At 48.8% G+C, this 20,187-nt stretch overlaps 1 protein-coding gene across 1 annotated transcript in view; it reads left to right on the forward strand.

The window, feature by feature from the left end:
• Window positions 1-20,187, forward strand: part of STAB2 (stabilin 2) — a 139,393-nt gene that overhangs the window by 113,471 nt on the left and 5,735 nt on the right. Inside the window, exons 45-56 of the mRNA XM_008058203.2 lie at window positions 166-312; window positions 1,426-1,482; window positions 2,611-2,737; window positions 4,659-4,808; window positions 6,437-6,541; window positions 7,781-7,888; window positions 9,615-9,808; window positions 10,944-11,085; window positions 15,700-15,833; window positions 17,266-17,431; window positions 17,566-17,672; window positions 19,890-20,009. Coding sequence (XP_008056394.2) covers window positions 166-312; window positions 1,426-1,482; window positions 2,611-2,737; window positions 4,659-4,808; window positions 6,437-6,541; window positions 7,781-7,888; window positions 9,615-9,808; window positions 10,944-11,085; window positions 15,700-15,833; window positions 17,266-17,431; window positions 17,566-17,672; window positions 19,890-20,009 — 1,557 coding nt within the window. The remainder of the gene's footprint in view (window positions 1-165; window positions 313-1,425; window positions 1,483-2,610; window positions 2,738-4,658; window positions 4,809-6,436; window positions 6,542-7,780; window positions 7,889-9,614; window positions 9,809-10,943; window positions 11,086-15,699; window positions 15,834-17,265; window positions 17,432-17,565; window positions 17,673-19,889; window positions 20,010-20,187) is intronic.

Genomic DNA, 20,187 nt, shown 5'->3' on the forward strand with positions numbered 1-20,187 from the left:
TCTGTCTCTCTTCTCTCACTCTCTGTCTCTCTGTCTCTGTCTCTATCTCTCTGTCTCTCTCTCTCTCCCCCCTTCTCTGTCTTTATGTCTCTCTCTGTCTTTCTGTCTGTGTCTCGGTCTCTCTCTGTCTCTCTCTGTCTCTCTCTCTCTCTCTCTCTCTCTCAGGGTGAGCTCTTTCTAAATGGCCAAACATGCAGAATTGTGCAGCGTGAGCTCCTGTTTGACCTGGGCGTGGCCTACGGCATTGACTGTCTACTGATCGATCCCACCCTGGGGGGCCGCTGTGACACATTTACTACTTTCAATGTCTCGGTTAGTATTTGACAGTTTAGGGCCTACACAAATGGCAATTTCGTATGACCAGTTTCGAATCCCATGCTTCTCAGTCCCCCTCTCACTCATTTGGCAGCGTTGATTGAACATCTGTCCCAGGCCCTGCCCTGGGTGTGGCAGGCTCGCGGTCACCCACCCACCTCACTGAGTACTGCCTTCGAGCTGCCATTTTGCTCAACCCTCAGCTCACCCCCCATATAGATTTGAAAATTGAGTCCCAAAGAGGTAAAGTGACTTTACATAGAAAAGTTTGTCACCAGTTGGTATCACTACCTGGCGTCTTGTAGGCATTCGGTAAATATCCCAGATGTTAGCAGGACACAGTAGTGGTGGCTACGCCTGCCCAGGGGTTTGAGACCAGCCTGGGCAACTTGGTGAGACTTCCTCTCTAAAATTAAAAATTAAATTAAATTTTAAAATATATCAAATATATATATTGCCAGGCATGGTGGCACTTGCCTGAAGTTCCAGCAACTTGGAAGACTGAGGCGGAGGGATCGCCTGGGCCCAGTAGGTCCAGGCTGCAGTAATTGTGAGCGTGTCGCTGTACTCCAGCCTGGGTGACAGAATAGGACTCCAACTCTCCCCCTGCCCCCCAAAAATCCCAAATGTTTAGCATACCAATCAAAGTGAGAGATGAAACCAATTGTCCTTTCTGCTACAGGGGTTGCTGCCTTCTTAATTTCCACAGTGTATCCACACACATTTTTTTCAGTTAGTCATTTTCCCTCACCAATCCCCTAAAGATCAAACAGCAAGAATTATTATTCCTCTTTTGTCTATCATAAAACTAAGGGTCAAAGAGTATAAATGACTGTCCGATGCTCTGGGACATGGCCCTGGCCAGGCTCTGTGTAACACAGGCTCTTCCTCCTGAGTTCTCACCCACGGACCTGAGGGCCAAGACACACCTTGAGAATCGTCCATGGCCAAGCTGCCCTGTGTTTGTCTTTATGCTCTTGACCATAGTCAGAATCCTGATCAAGGTTAATTGAGGCTTTAATCAGTCCATCCAGGTGTCAACCGGAGACATTTCCTTGTGTTTTCTGATATTCTTGGTCTTTAATTTTTGTTTTTTTTCTTACATACCAGGGAGACTGTGGGAGCTGTTCCAATATTCCCAGCTGCCCGAGGTGGAGTAAACCAAAGGTAATTAACAATGCAGTGATAATGTTTGGAGAGCCATGAGTGTGTTTCATTATCAGACCTCAGTCTTCTGGTGTGTGTGAGGACGTGTGGGGGAGAGGGTGGGGGCCGGGGCGTAAACGTAATTTATGACACTCTTTCAACACCCAAGCCAATGGAACGAGAGATGGTCATTCTGAGCCTAGGAACCCTGTCAACCTATCACCTATCTTCTAGGAAGTGTCTAGGAAATCATGAGGTTGAGGCTTAGAAGGACTTAAAAGACAATTATAATTATGAAAATAACAGCTACGTTTTGCTGGCTGCTGTCCACATCCCAGGCTCTGTACTGGGTCCTTTATATATTCATTAGAAGCTCTTATTACTTGCACTTTATTTATTTATGAGAAAATGAGTGTCAGAGAGGGCAAGGAATTCATCCAAGGCCACAGAGCACCCAAGGAGCAACACTAAGATCAAAACCCAGAAAGTAATGTAGAGTACTGGTGAAGCCAGTGAAATTTGGAGTCCACAGGTATGGGGTCAGATTCCTCAACCTTTGCAAGTCACATGATCTATCCATTTTGGCTCTGTAAAATAGAACTAATAATAATTCTTTATGTGGTTATTAGGAAAAGTACATTTAAATGTGGGCACATTTAAGTGCCTGGCACACAGTAAGTGCTCAGTAAATAATGTTTTTTGTTATTCCAAAGTCCAGTTACTGGTAGTCTGCAAGTCAAACCGATAACACAACCACCACCACAAAACAAAACGTAACTCACGCCCTCCTGCTGAGGACTTGAGAGCCTGCTGCACACCCCTTCCTTGACAGGAAGCTACCTCTCCCCGACGGCCCCAGGCACCCGTGCCATTTGCAAACCACTCTAAGGGTCAGAAAGTTCTTTCTCATAAGCCTGGGGAGAAATCTCTAGCTCTGCACACCCCCACCCCAGAGCTGTCGCTGGCCTGTTGACTCCCTTCAGAAAAATCCACTCTTTAAAAACAAAAGCAGGAAAAAAAACCAGCTCCCGTTGGAAGTCCCGTTTCCACCTTGGGCAGTGCCAGGATCCTCCACTGGGGAACAGACGGGAGCCCCAAAGCCCCAGCCCGTGCGGTGGAAGCTGGAAGGATGGTGCTCTCTTCCTCCAGGGCGAGAAGCAGAAGTGTCTCTACAACCTGCCCTTCAAGAGGAACGCGGAAGGCTGCCGGCAGCAGTGCGGCCTGGTGATCCGGCTCCCCCGGTGCTGCAAGGGCTACTTCGGGCGAGACTGCCAGGGTGAGGTGCCCCTTCCTCCCCGTGGGTCTAGAAGGATCTCAGGCTCCCTGCTCGGCACTGGGAACCGAAATTATAGCACTGGGGGAGCACTGCCGATGACCCAGAGCAATCCCTCTGAAGTGCTGGGTGTCGTCTCTTCCACTTCTTTCACTTGACATTTTCTGCCTCTTACTGAACTGAGATTCCACTGTGCATATGTTGTCATTGTGTGTCTGCTTGTTTGCTTTACATTAGCACATAGGCACCTCCTGTGGTGCCCCAGACGCTGTGTTTCATTTTGATGCAATGCAGTGCCCATGACATTGATAAGCATGTCTGCTTAAATCATTTGCTATGATGCTACCTCGGCAGGTGATATACTGAGAGCACCAGGTGTGTATGGGCCATATTTTCCTGAAACCCCTGTTAAAGGGTGTGCAGCACTGCCCTCCCTCTGTGATCTCTCTGGGAAAGGGATCCCTGCCAAAGGGCATTTGGGCCCCCCCTGAAACCCCTATGTTGGGTACAACTAGCCAACAACACATCAACAGCAGCAGCATAACCAATGCCTAGGGGCACTTCCCATCTGCCACACATTGTCCAAGGTAGGCACACGTATTGAGTGCTATTTCCCGTACGGACAAGGGAGAGGCCCTAAAAAAGCAAAATTATCTTTTGGTGGGCAGGCCCCTTGTAGTACAGGCGTCCCCCACTAGGTAAGTGTTCTAGGAACCCATCAGCACCAGTGGACCAGCTAGTGTTGTTGTGAGAGGCGGTGTTTGACTTCGGTGATTTTTTTTTTTTTTTGAAGATTCTTTCAACATGTTTGTCCATTTCATGATGGGTGATTTACAAGTGCACCTACCCACACCATGCTGAGTATTCAGCAGTTTTTGACCAAATACAGCATGACTCCTATGCCCCACCTTCCCTATTCACCCCCAACCTGGCCCTTAGTGACTTTTGTTTATTTCCCCGGATGAAAAAGTCCTCAGAGAGAAGTGTTTTCCCTACATAGAAGAGGTGAAACAAAAAAACAGCAGAAGAAATAAGAGGCATCAACACTGACAAATTCAAAACCTGTTTTGAGCAGTGGAAAAAGCATCTCGGTAGGTGTATCGCATCAAACGAAGAGTACTTTGAAGGTGACGAGGTTAAACATTTAAGAGTAAATACACATTTTTTTGTAAATAAATTCCAGGTTTTTTGGCTCCTCCCTCGTATCAATCAACTCAAACTGGGCAACAACCCCTGGGAGGAGTTTCTGTTGCTGCTCCCATTTTCTAGATGAGAATACAGAGGCATGGAGAGAATGGGAAGCAAGCCCACGGTCCCACGCTCTGTCCCCAGGAGTTTTTACTACCATGCATCCCCCACCCATGGAACCTCTTTGAGAGTCTTCTGGATTGAGAGTCCACATGGTCGCCCAGCTCCAGCCCTCATCACTAGAGTGTGAACTCTTCAAAGAAATCGGTGTCGTCCCTTGTATTTGCTCAGTGCCTTAGATTTTCAAAACGCTCTCAGTTATGGTTACTTTCTTAGATCCTCACGGTAGCAACGGTGGTAGAGGTCAGGCGTTATCATACATCATCATCATCACCTTCAGCGTCATTATCACCATCATCACTTACAGCTAAAAAAGTTGAAGCTCAGAGCAAGTTCATTACTCAACCCAGATCCACCAGATCCCCGTCTCCTGGCCCCAGATGCAATGCACAGCTCAGTGTATGACCCTGCCAAGGGGAATTCTATCAGCTACACTTGAGCCCATAGACCAGTGGCTCACCCTAGATATCCACGGATGGCTCACCCTAGATATCCACCCTAGATATCCCAGGTCCTCTGGGCTAAGGCAGATCAGCAGCCACCGAACGTTCACAAAGGCACTAAGCTGCTCTGGGTCTGGGAGATGGCCGAGTCACAGCCGTTTGGTCTCTTCCAGCCTGTCCTGGAGGCCCAGAGGCCCCGTGTAACAACCGCGGCGTCTGTCTCGATCAGTACTGGGCCACCGGAGAGTGTCAGTGCAACATCGGCTTCAATGGGACGGCGTGTGAGATGTGCTGGCCGGGGAGATTCGGGCCTGACTGTCAGTGTACGTAGCACCACTGCCCAGCTGTCGCCTGTCTCCTAGCTGTGTGCTCCCTGTCCAAGCCCATGCCACTTGCCTGGCCTTTCTCCCAGCCACCCCCACCTCCCACCTGCCTGCCCTGTGTGGGACCCTTGGTGTATTTCCAGTTTCCATTCATTGAAAAGCCTCACCTCCGAGGTGACATTTACCCCAGCAGCCACCAAGTCAATCTGCGGCTGGACAGCACTCATTCAGTCATTCAACCAACATGCAATTAATGAGTCCCTACTGATATCGATAGCCAGCATTCAAGTGCCTACGATATGCCAGGCCTCTACGTTTAACCATGTCACCCTCTTAACAACCCTTTGAGGTAGACACTGTTATTATCCCCAACTAGCAGATGAGGAAAACAAAGTACAAAGAGGTTGAGTGACTGGCTCAAAGTCTAGGGATACGTGGCTAGCGGGGTGGGTGGACAGTAAGGACAAAAACCCAGCTCTCGAAAAACTACAGAAACAAAATTTTTTTTAAATTGTTATAGAGGATATAAGGACAAGGAAGCAGGCTGGGAGTCATGAACAAAAAGGGGCATTGTTTGAGAAGACATCTCCCACCGGGAACATTTGAGTGGAGTCCCAGCAGACATGAGGAACCAGGCAAGGAATCGGCAAGCAGGCATGAACCCTCAGCAGCGCTGGAGGGGGTCTGTGACTCCACTGTCCACACGCAGCTGTTGTGCACTCACAAATGGACTAAGGAACCCCGTTGTACATTTTAATGAGTTTGAATTTAAGTAGTCACATGTAGCTAGTGGCTGTGGTCCTGGACGGTGCAGACCAGGGGAATGGCTTTCCTGGAGGACAGATGAGCAGGTGCCAAGGCCCCAAGGCCGGAGGCAGCTTGGTACACAAGGATACAAGGAGGCCAAGACAGCTGAGCAGAAGAAAAAGGAGAGGAAGAGAGGAAGGGAATTGAAATCTCTGAAGGTCACCAACAGCCAGGTCTTCTGAGCCAGAGAAAGGTCTTCAGCACCTGAGTGTGATGGGAGGCCAGTGAGACACTGTGGACACAAGAGTGTCATGAACAGCCAAGAAGGGATCACTCCAGTGCCCTGTGCAGGGTCTACTTCAGGGCAGCAGGCACAGAGGTGGGGCCCCTTTGGAGATACAGCCATCAATGCAAGAGCTAGTGGCTGGTACAAAAGTGCTGGAGGCAGCTACACGTGGCAGAATTAGCACAGCATATTTCAATTTTTCCTTTACATCAATTTCTCCACCAGGAGGCCCCAGATGGATTCCTGTCCCCGTGTATCCTGTTACATATACCTATGGCACCCTCTACTTCCATAATTGTGACATTCATCACATTTATAATCACACAACCCACAGCTGGTCACTCTGAGACGGTCACCCGTGGAAGCGAAGACCTTCCCTAAGGTTTTTTTTTTTCCCCTGTAAACTCATTGCCTGGCAAGGCCTGGCCCAGGTAGTCTTAGAGTAAGTTGTTTTTGAATGTCGGATGAACGAATGAGTGACCATTGTAGAAACCTGGTGCCTCCCACACCGAAAACGCACAGGCAGCAAGGGGTTGGCGAGCTGGCAGGTGGGATTTCAACCCTGACTGCTGATCACACTCTCGTTTGCTTTTAGCCTGTGGCTGCTCGGACCATGGCCAGTGCGACGATGGCATCACGGGCTCCGGGCAGTGCTTCTGTGAAACGGGGTGGACCGGTCGCTTCTGTTACACTCCAACAGGTCTGTCATGGGGGTGACCCGCCTCTGGTGGTCCGGGACTGCCCCAGACCCCGAACCTACAAGTGAGGTTGGAGTCTGAGTAACGTTTGAAAAAAATGATAAAGCAGGTGTAAAAGATGATTTGCCTCTGTGGCCCTGGCCCTGGGGAGGTTAGTGACTTGCAGGACCACTAGATGAGGAGATTTAACTTAAACCTGTGAAACCAGCATGCTGAGCTGTATGTGGGATACCCCCACCTCCAGCACAGAATCCCAGGCTCGGCCAAGGAAGGTGGCCTGATCCAGAGACTGAGTGGTTTCATAGAAAAAGCAGTTTCTGGAGCCCCAAGACCAGGGTCTGACCCCTGATCCAACCATCTGCTAGATAAAGGGCCTTAGATAATCCACCGTCTCTGAGCTTTGACTTGCTCTTCTGTAAAAAAAGAAGAGCCTTCTGCACATTCTACATAGGGATGGTCAGGGAGCATGGTTTTGAAGTGCCCAGTGTCTATGAACGCTCAGGCCTGGCAGCTGGCATTGCCATCAGAACATGTGACCATGATGATCGTCCTCACAGCTTGATCCTTACTAAGCAGTCAGTCTTCTGAGGTTTCCCTTTTACCCAAAGCCCTGTGTTCTGATAGAAGTTCTGAAATGTGATGGTAGAATTATCCAGTGTGACTTGCTGTCATTTCAGCCTCCCCGGGATCAGAGGGCATAACAGGGCTCTTCCTGTGGGAAGTTTCGGAAATCCCAACAGTATGGCACACTTCTTCCTCCCACCTCCTCCCTAAATGTCCCATGGCCTCATGCTGCCTGTGCATGACATAGCCCCATCCAATCACCAAAGCTCCAGCCTTCTCCCCAGCTCCACGGTGCCCTCAGAAAGCCCTGGAATCTCTTCTCCAATGTAACTGTCTCCATCTGGAATCCCGTGCGTGTCTTTAGAGCCAGAAGGCTGATCTGCCACGTCCATTCCTGCGAACAAGTTTTCAGGTGTAAAGTTTTAATTGATTGCCCCTGAAGGTCACCGACTTGCACTGAAATCTGGATAATGGTTCAGAGATGATGTCTTAATATTGAAGAGTAACTCTAGAATCTCCAGGCTGGATGGGATCTTAGCAAATCACTCCATGCTCCTGCAATACGGGGAGCTTATGAACACAGCGGTGGGCCAGCAAGAGCATCTCAGGAAGGCTCCTCAGATGGGTCCCCGCCCCCACTATGAGTGCAGGATGAGTGGTGGCCCCTTTCTCTGCAGACCTGCCCCCAGTTTGCACGCCGCCGTGTTCTGCTCACGCCACCTGCAAGGAAAACAACACATGCGAGTGCAACCTGAACTACGAAGGTGATGGACTCACATGCACAGGTGTGTCCCCTTGGGCCGTGTGAGATCCTGTCGGGGTGGGGGTGAGGGCGACACAGTGCTTGGCTCTGTCCTGGCACTTCCGCCCCTGCCTGGACCCCTTCGGTAACACCTGCCCTCTCTGTGACTCGGTTTCCTTCATGAGTTCGCTCATGCTTGATCCACCCACCTCCCAGGTCATGGTTTTTAAATTGCTTTGCAAACTGGGGAGCACTTTATGTTATGGTGTTTTTCTAACTCAGCAAGTAACCCAGTCTTACTTCAAAAAATTGAGAAAATACACAACATTATTCTTTGGACCTAGACCCCTTCCGTCCTGTTACTCTACCACCGCTCACTCACCCAGCTCAAAATGGCCGTGGCCATAAGCACATCCCAAGCAGCAGGGCAGAAGTGGGAGAAAAAGGAGACACACCTGCCCTTTAAAAACACAACCCAGAAGTTGCTAAAGCCACGTCTGCTTCTGTCCCATTGGCCAGAACTTCCTCATTGGGCATGCCCAGTCACAAGAGTGCCTGGGAAATGTAGTCTTTTAGCTGGGCTCAGTGGCTCAGCCTGTAATCCCGCGCCTTTGGGAGGCTGAGGTGAGTGGATTGCCTGAGCCCGTGGTTCGAGACCCGCCTGGGCAGCGAGACCTCATCTCTACAATAAATCAAAATGAGCCAGGTGTGGTAGTGCGCGCCTGTAGTTCTGGCTACTCGGAAGGCTGAGGCAAAAGGATCGCCGGAGCCCAGCAGGTCGAGGCTGTGGTGGCCGGGAGTGGCCACTGCACTCCGGTCTGGGCGACAGTGAGACTCCAACTCAAAAAAAAAAAGAAATGTAGTCTTTTGTTGGACAACCAAGAACCCAGCTGAAAATTGGTTACTATAGGAAAAGAATAGGTATTGGGGAAAGTTAGCCGTCTCGGTCACATGTGCTTTCCAGGGATTTTCATTAATAAATATACATACTTTCTTTATAAAATTAGGTCTTGCTATACATAATTGGCCTGCAGGGCGGCCCAGAAGTGAGTCACACTCAATAATGGCAGCAAAGACCATATTCTCTCTCTCCTCTCTCTACCCTACCATCCTTGGAACAAAGCTTTTTGTCCTCTTTATTTTGCCAGGGTCTCAAGTGGCTACCCTAAGTCTGCATAAATCCAGGCAGGAGAAATCAAATGGCCTTCCAGCTACTCCTGAGGCCAGAACTAACCTGTCATTGGGTTGAAATTTGGGGAATGGTGAAAACTAAGGACTTAAGAAGGAGAAGCAGAGCCGCGGGCAGAGTGTGGGCTTTGGAACCACACCACTCTGGGTGTAAATCTCATCCCTGTCACTCCTAGCTGTCTTGCCTTTGCTGGGTCCATTAAGCTCTCTAAGCCTCAGTGTGTTCATCTGTAGACTAGGAGTAACAGAGTCTGTCTCACAAGGTGTTCGATATTGCACTAACCCCACGCGCATGCTCACACACACACGCACTCTGTCCTAACATCAAAACCCAAACTCATTCTGAAAACTGCTCCCAAAGTGGGGCTCTGAAGAATGTGACAAAGGGAACAGCAGTGGACAGGTGTCATCAGGCCTGGTCTGTGGGGATATCACAAAAATATCAGTGTCGCAGAGGCCACAGGGCATAGAGGGCAAAGGCAGCGTGAGCCTGTTTACTGGAGCCAGGGTGACCCACACCCCGACCCGAAGCCCCAGCTACGCAGACGGTGGTGAGTGGATTCCTCTCCTGGCTCTTGCAGTGGTGGACTTCTGCAAGCAGAACAACGGTGGCTGCGCGAAGGGTGCCACATGCTCCCAGAAGGGCACGAAAGTCTCCTGCAGCTGCCAGAAGGGCTACAAGGGGGACGGGCACAGCTGCACAGAGATCGACCCCTGTGCGGACGGCCTCAACGGGGGCTGTCACGAGCATGCCACCTGCACGATGACAAGCCCGGTGAGTTGCTCTTCCTCGGACCTCCCTTGGGCCTCACTCTGTCTTGCCTCTGCACCTCCTGGGCTCTGCTTATGGCCCAGCCTCCTAAGCCTTTCTCCCACCTCAGTCTATTTCCCGATAGACATCATGGGCTGAAAGCAAGGTGGTACCATAGGCAGAAAAGGACATTCATGGGAACACTGGTGAAGCCCTCGAGAAGTTGACTGTTTTGTTGGTAGTAATGCACCGATGTTCACTTTTTAGCTCTGACAAACAACAATTACATAAGGGGTGAACATCGGGAGAACTGGGAGGAGACAGGAGAATTCTTTCTTTACAACTGTTCTATGCATCTAAAACTCTTCAGAATTAAAGGTTTCTTAAAACAAAAGGATGGTAAGTCATGGCATGAAAGTGCAAGTGTGGACCCTCCCTCCCGTCTTCCTAGAAGGGCAGAAGTGTCCGATCTACCCGGTGGGAAGAGAGGAGGGTACAAAATAGTGTCTGTTACTAGTCACAAGCGTGGTCTTGGAGACCGGCCACCTTGAGCCTTAGTTCCTTGCAAGCTATGTGGCCTGGGGCTGCCTGCTTACTTCCTCTGAGCCTGTTTCCTCCTGTGTAAAGTGGGCCTCATAATGCCGGCATCACAGGGTTGTTGTGGAGATTAAATGAGCTCATTCATCGAGTCAACCAGCAGTCACTCACCTACCAAGTGCTGTTGCAAGTGCCAGGAACCCAGTAACACAAAGGCAGGTGGGGTTCCTGCTTTCAGGGAGATCATTGCAGGTAGTCAGAGGGGGCTTTGCTCATCACAGAGGCAAATGCACGATGAAAGCCTTTTGGAGAGCACAAAGAGCCATGAAGAGCAGAAATCAGGCCCGTGTGCCAGAAGGGCCTGGAAAAGCTGCTTTGCGCAGGGTGGTCAGGGAGAGGCTCTCTCAGGAAGCCACATCTGGACTGAGATGTGAAGGGTGGCGCTTCATTGGGAGCGTGGAAAAAAGGGAGACGTACAATTATTTCATCCGCATCAGGCAGGAGAAGCCCATCCTCCCGTTCCTTCTGGACGCCTCCCAGGCCGGGTAGTGGTGCCGGGCTCTGGGGTGTCCTGGGTCCCAGAGAAGGGGCTCTTCCAATCCTCTCCCACTCTCCCCCACAGGGCAAACAGAAGTGTGAGTGTAAGAGTCACTACGTGGGAGACGGGCTGAACTGTGAACCGGAACAGCTGCCGGTTGACCGTTGCTTACAGGACAATGGACAGTGCCACCCAGATGCCAACTGCGCCGATCTCCACTTCCAGGGTCAGTGGGGCTGGGGTGAGGGCACAGAGCACCCTTCTCTTCTGGCGTAGGGAAGGGGCTGTGTCAGGGGAAGAAGAAAAACAAAACAAAACAAAATCAGAGGCCCATCAGCCCTTGCACAGCCCAGACCCAGTGAAGGCCACAGAGAGCAGAGGAAACTCCACGAACCTGAGACTGTTAGAGCCAGGCGGGAGCTCAAAGATTGTCCCTCATTAATTTTCCTGATACTTCTTCTCCCAAGTTGCTAAGCAACTTGAACCCTGACTGGTTGAATCTAAGAAGCACAGTCTGGGGCATGAAGCCACAAGAAGTGTCTGCCTCGTGCAGAAGCAGTTTCTCAACAATGGTTTTGGAGGAGAACACTGACAGCACATACCCCATTTACTTCAGGGATGGTTTGAATGGCTTACAATAAGTTCACGGGTGCAATAAAACTCAGAATCGTAAGGCTAAAGAATGTTGAAAGCCACATGGAAAAGCAGAGGCGGGAGGCGGAAGTGACAGGGCATCTTGAAACGCAGTGAAGGAAGCCAGGAAGGACCCAAAAGGTAATCCCAAACAAGGCAGAGATGGACTTCAGTGGTTCAGGAGGTGACTCGGGGCACTACGCATTATGGCCAATCTGTATGTATCAGATCTCTCTGAGTGGGGTTTGTTTGACAGACTTGGCCATTTTCACAAGGTAGACTTTTTTTTTTTTCCAATAGAGACAAAGTCTTGCTATGTTGCCCAGGCTGATCTCAAACTCCTGGGCTCAAGCAGTCCTCCCACCTCAGCCTCCCAAAGTGACGGGATTACAGGCATGAGCCACGGCACCTGACCAGAGGCAGCTTTTACACATCTCTGTGACAACTGTTGACTTAACACCTGTTCTATACACCTCAACTCCCCTCTGGGATGAGACAGAATGTATAAGCGGGGAAAATACATAGGATAGATAAGACATTGTCTGTGCTGGCAAGGAGATTCCCAGTGTGCTTGAGAAAACTTTTTTTTAACTGAATAAGGCAAGGGAAAGGGAGTTATGAGACAGAAGACAGCAACTTGCCTCATGCTGGTGGTGCCGCTGAAATAGAGCAAGATTAGTCGGAGAAAAGTTCAAGCAGGGATTTGAAATGGCTGTTTGTATACCCATGTTCCTAATAGCATTATTCATAGTAGCCAAAAGAGGAAGCAACCAGAATGTCCATCAGCAAATGAGTGGATACACAAAATGTAGTATATCCATACAACGGAATATCATTTGGACTTGAAAAGAAATGAAATTCTGATACATGCTACAGCATGGATGCATCTTGAAAACATTATGTTAAATGAAAGAATCCAAACACAAAGGGACAAATATTATGTTACTGTACCTATCTGAGGACTTCAGTAGACTGATTCATAGAGACAGAAAGAAAAATAGAGGCTTCCAGAGACTGAAGAAGTATTGCTTAATGGATATAGTTTCTGTTTGGGCTGATGGAAATTTTCTAGAAACAGATAGTGGTGATGGTTGCACAACATTGTAAATGTACTTAATGCCACTGAGTCGTATAATTAAAATGATCAAAAGGGTAAATTTTATGTTTACATATTTTATCACAATAACAAATTTTTTTAGAGATCACGGTGTCACTATTATTATTATTATTATTATTATTTATAGAGATGAAGTCTTGCTGTGTTGCCCAGGCTGGTCTTGAACTCTTGGCTCAAGTAATCCTCTCGCTCAGCCTCCCAAAGTGCTGGGGTTACAGGCGTGAGCCACTGTGCCCAGCCTATTATTAATACAGCTAAAGTTGTAGGTAGAGTAAAGGAAATACAGATAGACAATAGTGGAGAAGAGACTTTTTTGGAGAGAGGGTGGAGGAAGGGAAACCTCGATAAAGCCCGAATGTGGAGGGAGGAAGAAAAGATGGCAGCTAGAATTCTTCCTATGAGATGAAGACTTTGGAAGGGCTTCTCTGGTCTTCTCTGGGACCTTGGAGAGGGACTCGCTGAAGGTCACACAGCTTCTTATTCAACAGCAGGTTTGGAACTCAAATGTCCACTCCTGAGCCAGCCTCTGAACCAGCTTTATCAAGGGCTACCGGTGGGAGAAGATGGGAAGATTCTATTTTGGAAACTTACTCCAGGCTTGGAAACAGTTCTACGTGGTACCCTCAGGGGCTTCTTCAGATAAACATTTTTGAATTACTGTGGCTTTGAAAATATCATATGGAAGTTGATCACTAACAAATATTTTTAGAATAGTCAGAGAAGGGAAGGACCTCAGGTGAGGCGAGGGAAAGGGTCTTCCAAGGAGCCTAACAAAGGCCTGGGGCTATCTATGGTGGAGACTTGATCGAGGCTTGAGTTGGGCTAAACACAGGAGCATCTACTGGGGGCACAGCTTGGGCAGGAGAGAATGGCCAAGGGTCAGATGCGAAGGACAAGGCCACAGGGAGGAGAGAGCAAGGCTGGAACTCCCATGCCACAGGGTCTGTACTGAGAAGAGTAAGGGAAGGGAGAAAGGACACATGATGGGTGTAGACTAGAGAAAAGGAGACATTCTCTGTGATGTGAGGTTCCGTCACGAACAACTGAATGCAGTGGTGGTGCTGGGTTCAAGCAGGTGGGCAGAGGAGGTGATGAGAAGCTTGAAAGCTTGGTTGGGAACATTCTGTGATCATGGTCATGACAGGACTTCCAAGCATAGAGACGCAAGAGACAGTTACTGCTTAGGATCAGAGCAAAAAAACCAGCAGCAGGGCCCAGCTGACTGAGAAGTCATTTGCCCCAGGGAGTGTGGAATCCAGACATGCTTGGTTTTTCCTTCAGGACACTGTTTATTCAGCAAATACTGCCTGTTTCTGCAGCTTACTTCCGGCGGGGAGTTCATGGAGCACCGTCCAGCTCCTTCGGGGTTTTTTCTCTTCTGCTTTCTTATGAGTACCAAGAAAATGCTGGCAGAGATATTAAATTACTGGGCATCAAGTGGGACCCGCCCTCTGCTATAGCCAAGTGGTCGATGACGCCACGCCTTCCCTGAAGGCACACCTGCAGTCCATCCTGCAGGCAGGGGAAGCGCTGCTCACACATGGTTCATAGGATGGCACACTGGGCATCCTTCACAGACCAACTTGGCAATGCACGCTGCAGGGAGCCTTGAAATAATTCTCACCGAGACTCGATGAATCCATTTCTGGGACTCCACCTATGGAAATAGCCAAGAATGGAGTAAAGATAAACATACCATCCCAGCATTTTTTAACATCACAAAAAAGTTAGAAATAACATATGTATCTGACAGTAAAGGGTGATCAAATATAGTGATCCACATCTACTCAAATGTGCTTTAAGAACTGTGTTGTCTTAACAAGGAGACAAGGCACACTTCTCCATACTTCTCCAGGCTGTTAAATTGGCAAGTGTTTGCATTTGGAGTATGACTGATGAGATCACAACTTGTAAATTGTGCTACTTACTGGATTATGGTCAAACAAGAAAAACTTAAACTTAGCTTTTTGTGATGCAGATAGTATCCTTTTTGAGGTGTTTTATGGTGAACTTGGCATTATAAAATGTGACTTGGTTATTGAACTATTTCTGGTCTCTGCACTCAATTGTTTAATTAGAAAAAATCACCAGCTGTGAATGAATGATATAAATTTTCCAGTATCTTAGAGGGGAAATGAGTTTTTAAAAACTTTTTTAGAAAGAATAGCAAAAGGCCAGGCTCGGTGGCTCAGCCTGTAATCCCTGCACTTTGAGATGCCGAGGCAAGTGGATTGTCTGAGCCCGAGGGCTCAAGACCCACAGGGCAACTTGGCAAGACCTCGTCTCTACAACAAATAAAAAATTAGCCGGGCATGGTAGCACGCGCCTGTAGTTCTGGCTACTTGGAAGGCTGAGGCGGAAGGATCGCCAGAGCCCAGCTGGTCGAGGCCGCGGTGGCCGGGAGCGTGCCACTGCACTCCAAGTCTGGACGACAGAGTAAGACTCCAACTCAAAAAAAAAAGGATAGCAAGGATCAGAAAACACACAGACCCCTTGTTAGAAACTCACTCTAATGTATTTTTTATAGTTCTAAAGGTCACAAAACTATTCAATTATGAGTATGGGGCAAAGGGAATCACGTTATCAGAGAAAATTTATAATCTGGGAAATAATTACGATTTAATATTAAGTTTGGAAGAGTTTTGAAAACTGTATCTGCAGTATGCTATCATATTTATAATATATATGACATCTATAAATTCACAGGAAAAAAGACGGAAAGAATATGAAGTTATATCAAAATAAAAAGTTACCAAAAAATACAGTTAAAATTCTGGAAGGAAGTACATCAAAATGTTAGCCATGGAGCAATGATTATTTCTGGGGAGTAGGATTATAGCTGATTCTTGTTTATTTCTTTGTTTACTTTTCTGTATTGCCCCAATTTCTACAAAGAACATATGGCAATTTTATCATTAGAAAAGAAATAAATATATTAAGTGCTGTGCTTCAACATAACTTAAAGGGGAAGTAGCTTCAGAAGACATGCAGGGGTACAGCTGGGCTTCGCTTGGAAAATTCTTCAAAATTCACTGCTGGAAACACCGCCAACGAGGTAGGCTGACCTGGTTCCTCTTCTTCTTTGTCTAGATACCACCGTGGGGGTGTTCCATCTACGCTCCCCGCTGGGCCAGTACAAGTTGACCTTTGACAAAGCCAGAGAGGCCTGTGCCAATGAGGCTGCAACCATGGCAACCTACAACCAGCTCTCCTACGCCCAGAAGGTGGGTCCCCAGTTAGCAGACACGATGCAGGCAGGGTCTGCAGGGGGCGGGGTGTGGCCTCTTCTTAAGACCGGAGACTTCCTGGAAGAATGTGCAGAAGGGCCTTCCAGTGCAGGTGATAATAACAATTAATCATCACATCCATTTGCTGGGTGTCTACTACGTGTCAGGCAATACATAGGATGCTTTGTTGACATTGTTGTCCATCTTTACAATATCCCCAGAGGCAAGTGTCACTATTCCCATTTCACAGATAGGGAAACTGAGGCTCAGAATGGTTAAATAAAGTGCCCGCCCAATGTCACCCAGTCAAAAGGTGGTAGATCCGGGATTTAAATGTAGCCCTGACTCCACAAAGCCATTGAGTTCCTCTGGAATCACTGGAGCTCTCTGTGGCTAGGGAGGCTGTGAAAAGAAGGAGTTGTCCAGGCTGCCCTCTTAGCCTCTAAAACCAGAAGACAAGCCTGTTGGGAAAAGTCAGTACCTTGGAGTTCTAAGCTGGTGATTTCTTAACAGGGAGCAGAGCAGGTGAATGCCTATGAGGTATGATTTTAAGTCCTTTCCTCTAACCTCCATCACTACCAAATCCCTCTACTTTGCCTCAGACCCAATCCTTCTTTACCAAGGAACAAAGCATTTGATGACAGGACCCAACATCTTGGAGGGTCTGAGTCTTTGCTATCCTACTCGTTGGTTGTGCAACCTTGATCAAGCTACTGAAACTTCTCTCCTACCTATCCTGTTTGTGTAAGGACTAAAGGGAATATGGCACACAGTAGGAACTCAATTTTCCAGATGATTAGGATATCTGGAGTAGACTGCCTGGGTTTGAATCCCAGCTCTGTCACTTGCTGACTGTCGGGCTTTGAGCAAGTTACTTAACTTTCCTTTGTCTCAATTTTCTCAACTATATGAAAAGGATTTTAATAGTTTCCACTTCATAGGTTTGGTTGAGAGTTAAAGGTGTTGACGTGTAAAAAGTTTTTGCAGGAGAACCTAGCTAAGAATAAGCTCACAATAAGTGTGATGCTGATGAAGATGGCGGTGATGAGGCCATGATGATGATGCCATGATGACGCCGGTGATAAATTAGGGTTCCATCCTCAAGTAGAGTTCTATCAACCTAAAGCAGAAGAATTTGCACCTGGGGTAAATAGCGGTTAGCACGTCCTTTCTCAAGAACAGAGAAAACAGAAGTGAGAATGCAGGACTCATGCGCCCACAAGGAGAGGGCACTGCTTTCTTTCATCCAGTGGCTCTATCAGCAAAAGTCTAATGACCACCTACCATGTGCCAGGCACAGGGGATTCAGCAGGCAAAATGAGACTGAATTCATGGGGTTTACAGCCTGGGGAGGGAGTCAGACATTGACCAAATGATCCCACAAGAATCTGAAATGGGAACTGAACCCCACCCGTCTGTGTCCCTGCAGGCCAAGTACCACCTCTGCTCGGCAGGCTGGCTGGACAGTGGGCGGGTCGCCTACCCCACGGCCTTTGCCTCCCAGAAATGCGGCTCCGGCATGGTGGGGATAGTGGACTACGGACCTCGACCCAACAGGAGCGAAATGTGGGATGTCTTCTGCTATCGGATGAAAGGTGACTGCCCCAGCGACGCCTCGGGTCCGGGCCACACAGCTGCTGAACAGCCCTCAGCCTGGCCTCTCCCCGGGGGAGGAGAGCAGCCCAGGTTCCTGCCTCACTGGGCGTGGCCTGTGTGCTCTTCTCTCCAGATGTGAACTGCACCTGCAAGGTGGGCTATGTGGGGAATGGCGTGTCGTGCAGTGGGAACCTGCTGCAAGTCCTGATGTCCCTTCCCTCCCTCACAAACTTCCTGACGGTATGTCCCATGTCTCGGCCTCGGCAGGCAGGGAGGGGTTGCCTCAAGGCAGGTATCAGAGGGGCGAGTCCTTTAAGTCGAAGGATCACAGTTGTGGTTCAGAGCATCAGCACTGGACCACCTGCTCACATTTGAAGCTTGAGTTTGCCCCTCACTTGTCACATCATCTTAAATGAGCTACTCTCCTCTCTGGGTCTCAGTTTCCCCATCTGTAGAAATGGAGATGGTGGTAACACCAACTTCTTAGGGTCATGTGAGAATTCAATGATTTAATATTTGTGAAGCATTTAGACCAGTGGCCAGTACACGGAAAAGTCTACACTGGTGTTAACTGGTATTATTACCTCTGCTTGCATTTGGAACAGTTAGGGTTAGGGGTTTGTTTGTTTTTTTTCTTTTTGAGTTGGAGTCTCACTCCGTTGCCCAGGCTGGAGTACAGTGGCATGCTCATGGCCACCCCAGCGTCAACCTGCTGGTCTCCAGTGATCCTTCCACCTCAACCTTCCAAGTAGCCAGAACAACAGGCACATGCTACCATGCCTGGCTAATTTTTGATTTGTTGTAGAGATGAGGTCTTGCCAAGTCGCCCCGGCTGGTCTCAAACCCGCGGGCTGAGGCAATCCATTCACCTTGACCCCCCCAAGTGTTGGGATTATATGTTTGAGCCACTGAACCTGGCCGAGACACTCTTGTGTTAGCCTGCCTGCTGATTACCCAAAGAGTTAACATGAATTCAGTTGCATTTTGCACTGCACTTAAAGTCCCATCGATGTTCAACAAGACATGTCCAATGAAGAACACTTGGAGAAGGATTGGGTGTTGCCTGATGAAAGAACTGAGCTCATAATAACAACAGCTAACATTTCTTGAGCATTTTTCTGTTTTGGTGGCAGGGGTTTGAGTTGGAGTCTCACTCTGTCGACCTGCTGGGCTCCGGCGATCTTTCTGCCTCAGCCTTCCAAGTAGCTGGAACTACAGGCGCGCACTACCACGCCCGGCTCATTTTTATTTATTGTAGAGATGAGGTCTCGCCAAGTTGCCCAGACATTTTTCTTATACGGGGCACTGAACTAAACTCTTTGCAAGGACATTCCATTCAGGCTGCAGATGTGAGCCCCACCAGGGAAAGGATTTTCTCTGCCTTGACCACCACTGTATCCCTGACACCTCGGATAGTAGCTGGCTCAGGACAGGTGCTCAATAAATACCTGTTACAAGGGTGAAATCCCCATACAACCTGATACGGTCACTTCTACTATTCCCATTTTTCAGATGAAGGCCAAGGACATAGCCTAACTCCTAGAGCTGAGTTCAAAGTCAAACTTCCTGGTGCCAGACCCCCCTCCCTCTCAACCTCTATGGTGAGGAACACAGGCAGGCAGAGACTGAGCCACCATTCCCAGCTGAACTGACAATCGGTGATATGGGAGGAGAGGGTACTGGGCGTGAGCATAGGGCTTGCAGGATCTGGGCAGAATTTAAACCACAGACTTCAGAATGGTGAACCTTTGTCCACAGAACTAAGATATCCATCTCTCTGCTCTAAAAACCAGAGCCACCAAAAATTGCTAAAGATAAACGCCCAGACCAGCGTTTCTGCTCCATGGAGCTTGGCTTACGACAGAATTCCAGAATTTCAGAGAAAAAACAGTGTCCGAACAAGACCCTTCAGCAAATGATTTACCTTCCTGGGCCTCAGTAGCCCTGTCTGTGCAACGGCAAAGTTAAACTGGCTGGGGTGACATCTTAAAACGTGTTCAGTGAACTTACCATGTCCTTGAGATACATCAGCGAACAAAAGAGACCAATAAAATAAACAATAAGCAGATCAAACCAGTGAATAGTACAGAATGCCGGAAGGTGATGGAGAAGGGACAGTGGAGCGGGGCTGGGGCACCCTAGGGTCCCCATTCTGCATCAAGTGATGTGGGAAGGCTCACAGAGGGGATGGGAAGAGCAGAGTAAACATAGGAGAGGGAGTGAGCCTTGCAGACGTGGGGGAAGGACACTCGGTTGTCTGCGATGTGGCTGTGTCTTAAGCCATAAAAGTCCTAACACGCTCCGAGAGCCAGTCAGAAGACACGGCAAAGGAGCAGGACCTGAGTCGGACTGATGACAGGAATTTTCCCAGATGGGCCATGCCCTGCATCCCTCTCCAGCCACCCCATCCTCCCACACCAAGGCCAGCCCGTCTGATGACTCCCTTCCTCCCCCCAGGAAGTACTGGCCTATTCCAACAGCTCGGCAAGAGGCCGGGCGTTTCTGGAACACCTGAGTGACCTTTCCATCCAGGGCACCTTCTTTGTGCCACAGAACAGTGGGCTGGGGGAAAACGAGGTGAGTTGGGCCCCAGTGTCTGTGCACCTGTTACCCAGCATCACGACAAGACTGTGTCACAAATGACCCCAACACTCAGGGGCCACACCTTCATTTGGCTCACACATCTGCAGATCCGCTGTCACCCCTTCTGTCTCGGTGGGCTCAGGTCTGAGGCGTGCCGTCCGTCACTCTGGCC

Source organism: Carlito syrichta, unplaced genomic scaffold (genome assembly GCF_000164805.1).
Source record: "Carlito syrichta isolate Samal-C Ts95f unplaced genomic scaffold, Tarsius_syrichta-2.0.1 Scaffold89693, whole genome shotgun sequence".
Taxonomy (NCBI): domain Eukaryota; kingdom Metazoa; phylum Chordata; class Mammalia; order Primates; family Tarsiidae; genus Carlito; species Carlito syrichta.